At 42.2% G+C, this 2,500-nt stretch overlaps 1 protein-coding gene across 3 annotated transcripts in view; it reads right to left on the reverse strand.

Moving 5' to 3' along the window:
* LOC138000381 (deleted in malignant brain tumors 1 protein-like) overlaps window positions 1-2,500 on the reverse strand; it is a 102,708-nt gene that overhangs the window by 71,221 nt on the left and 28,987 nt on the right. For all 3 annotated transcript variants that reach the window (XR_011123118.1, XM_068846759.1, XM_068846751.1), the window contains 2 exons: window positions 609-718; window positions 1-26 (listed from right to left, as the gene is read on the reverse strand). The exon at window positions 1-26 is cut by the window's left edge and continues 133 nt beyond it. Coding sequence is in view for 2 of the 3 variants with exons in the window: in XM_068846759.1 (XP_068702860.1) it covers window positions 1-26; window positions 609-718 (136 nt within the window). In the remaining variant the exon portion in view is untranslated. The remainder of the gene's footprint in view (window positions 27-608; window positions 719-2,500) is intronic.

A 2,500-nucleotide genomic window follows, 5' to 3' on the forward strand; every position in this document is an offset into this window, starting at 1 on the left:
CCTTTCATGTTGACATAAAGGTCCATCTGTTTGGAGGTAACACACAATGGCTGGGATTTATTATCAGGGATTTGGGCGTAAAACAGCAAAGTAAAACAAATGGTATATATCGTAATTGTAATAAAAAAAGTATATAAAAGTTCAATTTCGTTAGAAGAGATATTCTGAACGGTACAAACGGAATTTAGAACAATATCAGAGAATATAAGGGGGAGGGGGGAGGGGGAAACATGGACGCTAATATTTGTAGGATAAAGTGCAGGGGGTCTCTTGGCAATTCTCGGTGAGCGAGAGTAAAGTGTTTTCCCTGCTTGACGATACTCTTATGGTGACCATTTGCTCCAAAATTTTGGGCCAAAGCGGAAGTAAGAAAGGTCAACTTTTAGTTGTCACTCCAAGTAAGAAATTCAGGATACGACCCGAGAGTCACGCGGGGTGTAATTTGCTGTTTAGGTGATGCAACCTGGAAAAGAAAGTTCGGGATGTGGGGTGGAGATCGCTTCGTACTAAGCTTTCTAATTTCAGCGTTCTTTAAAAACCTACTAAGTGAGGTTCAGGGCAGACTTAAGTACAAAAATTGTAAATTCAGACGTTACAAGTTCACTCACTTTGCATGTGGTGTTTGGCTCAATAGGAGCTAGTGTTGGGCTAGTTAACCGCGCTTTTTGATATCGAACTCGGGGCAATGACGCCTCAATGTAGATGTAATGTCCATTGGCTGTGACAAAAAAAAACAACAACTTGAGTCGACGGGTTTGCCGTGTATTAGTTTCGTTAAAGAAAATCCTTGACCAATCACAACTAGCGTTAACAGTACGTTTAACCCCCAGAAATTCTTATCGAAGCAATTGTAAGAAACGTGCTCCGAGCGAGCGAAAACGTGTGACGGTAAATCGTTTTCCTCTGATAATTAATTGGCCATAGTTGAAAGGTGGCACGACATTTTAGACTGAGCTTATACTCTTTTGATACCCAAGTGAAAATCCCGCTATCGTATTAACGTAAATCAGAAACCCATAAGGGATGAATCGTGTGACGGTCCCTTGTGTGCTGGGAAACAAGCTTCTGAATATTCAATTTGCTAAGTACCATATTTGGAACAACAAGAGCGAGGGGTTTCCAAACATGGTACTTAGCACTGAAACATTCAACCAAACAGTTCGCACTGAATATTCGGAAGCTGTGAACGCGCGTTACAAGTTTCAACCCTTATGGGTTTCTGCGAAAATGAATAGGTAATTTTTAGCCCAGCAAATGGAAGGTAAGATTTATCGGTAGCAATAATGCCAACATACATGTACTGAGTATTCCAGTTATTATTTTAGGCAAATAAGCCACGATTTGAGATCTTGGCCCTAGAAGTGTAGTAGGACCATTGTCACTTGATCCTAGTTAAAGACCAAGCTCCCAGGAGTCTCCCATAGCTCAGTGATATGGCCTTCGCACTAGTTTATCCATAAATGCCAAAGGTTCGGAACACTCGGATATTTTCCGAGAATACTCCCGAGTCGTTATCGACAAGCAATCTCATTTAATTAAGCCTAGAATTTGGGTCAGGACGCAGCTATTACAACGGCTCTCGTGATTGGTCCAGAAAGCTAAAAGCCCCAAAACATAGACAATAGAAAGAATGGAGCCCAGAAGCTCGGTAGAAGAATGGTTTGCACAATGGTTCTTCTCGTGATAAAAGAACAGTTTTTTATGTTCTTGTTTGACCAACAATGGCTTGCGAACAGCATCTTGTTCGATGTCTAGTTCGAAGTACGGATAGCGCTCTTTTATCTTCTTGATTTCTTGACTCAATATGTCAGCAACTTTCTTTCAGTTTGTCCTAGCTCGGTAACATCCAGGAACGACAAGACCCACTTCACGTTTTCGTTTTCCACCAACTTTGACAGTGAGAGAGTTCGTTTCTGAAGCAGCCAGAAAACCAGCAAGCACCCTTGACAGCTCAATAGGGACATGCCCTGTTAAATCCAACCTTCCTTCGTCGGGTAATTCTTTGTACACAACAACAGCATGAAGATCATACTCTTTTGCCTCCTCGCGGTTGTCTTTCTTGCAGATTAAAACCTCATCTAGAATTGGGGTCCACGTCACCTTGTATACATGATGTCCACGTATCGCTGCCTTAAACTTCATTTCATAGGACATGGAGAAACTAAAATTGCAGTCTGTCCTGGCCATGCTGCAAATCCTCCAAGTGTTATTGACCCTGATTGACCTTGCTCTCTTTTCTTCGTTGGACTTTGATCACAAGCAAAGCATGTCTTGATTGACAAGTGACCGCTGTGTGGTACCAGGCACTGTACACGACCTTTACACGTGATTGAACAGCCGACCTTGTACATACCGGCGCGCTAGTACTGTCTACGGTAACTCTTTAAGCTCATATTTTTTAGTCGTTGTTTGGCATCATGTCTACTTCTCATGATGCAGCTACCTCGCACAAAGGAGAGAAGAAGCGAAGCTTTACCATGTCATTTAAGTACGAGGCGAT

The sequence above is a fragment of the Montipora foliosa genome, chromosome 1 (genome assembly GCF_036669935.1).
Source record: "Montipora foliosa isolate CH-2021 chromosome 1, ASM3666993v2, whole genome shotgun sequence".
Taxonomy (NCBI): domain Eukaryota; kingdom Metazoa; phylum Cnidaria; class Anthozoa; order Scleractinia; family Acroporidae; genus Montipora; species Montipora foliosa.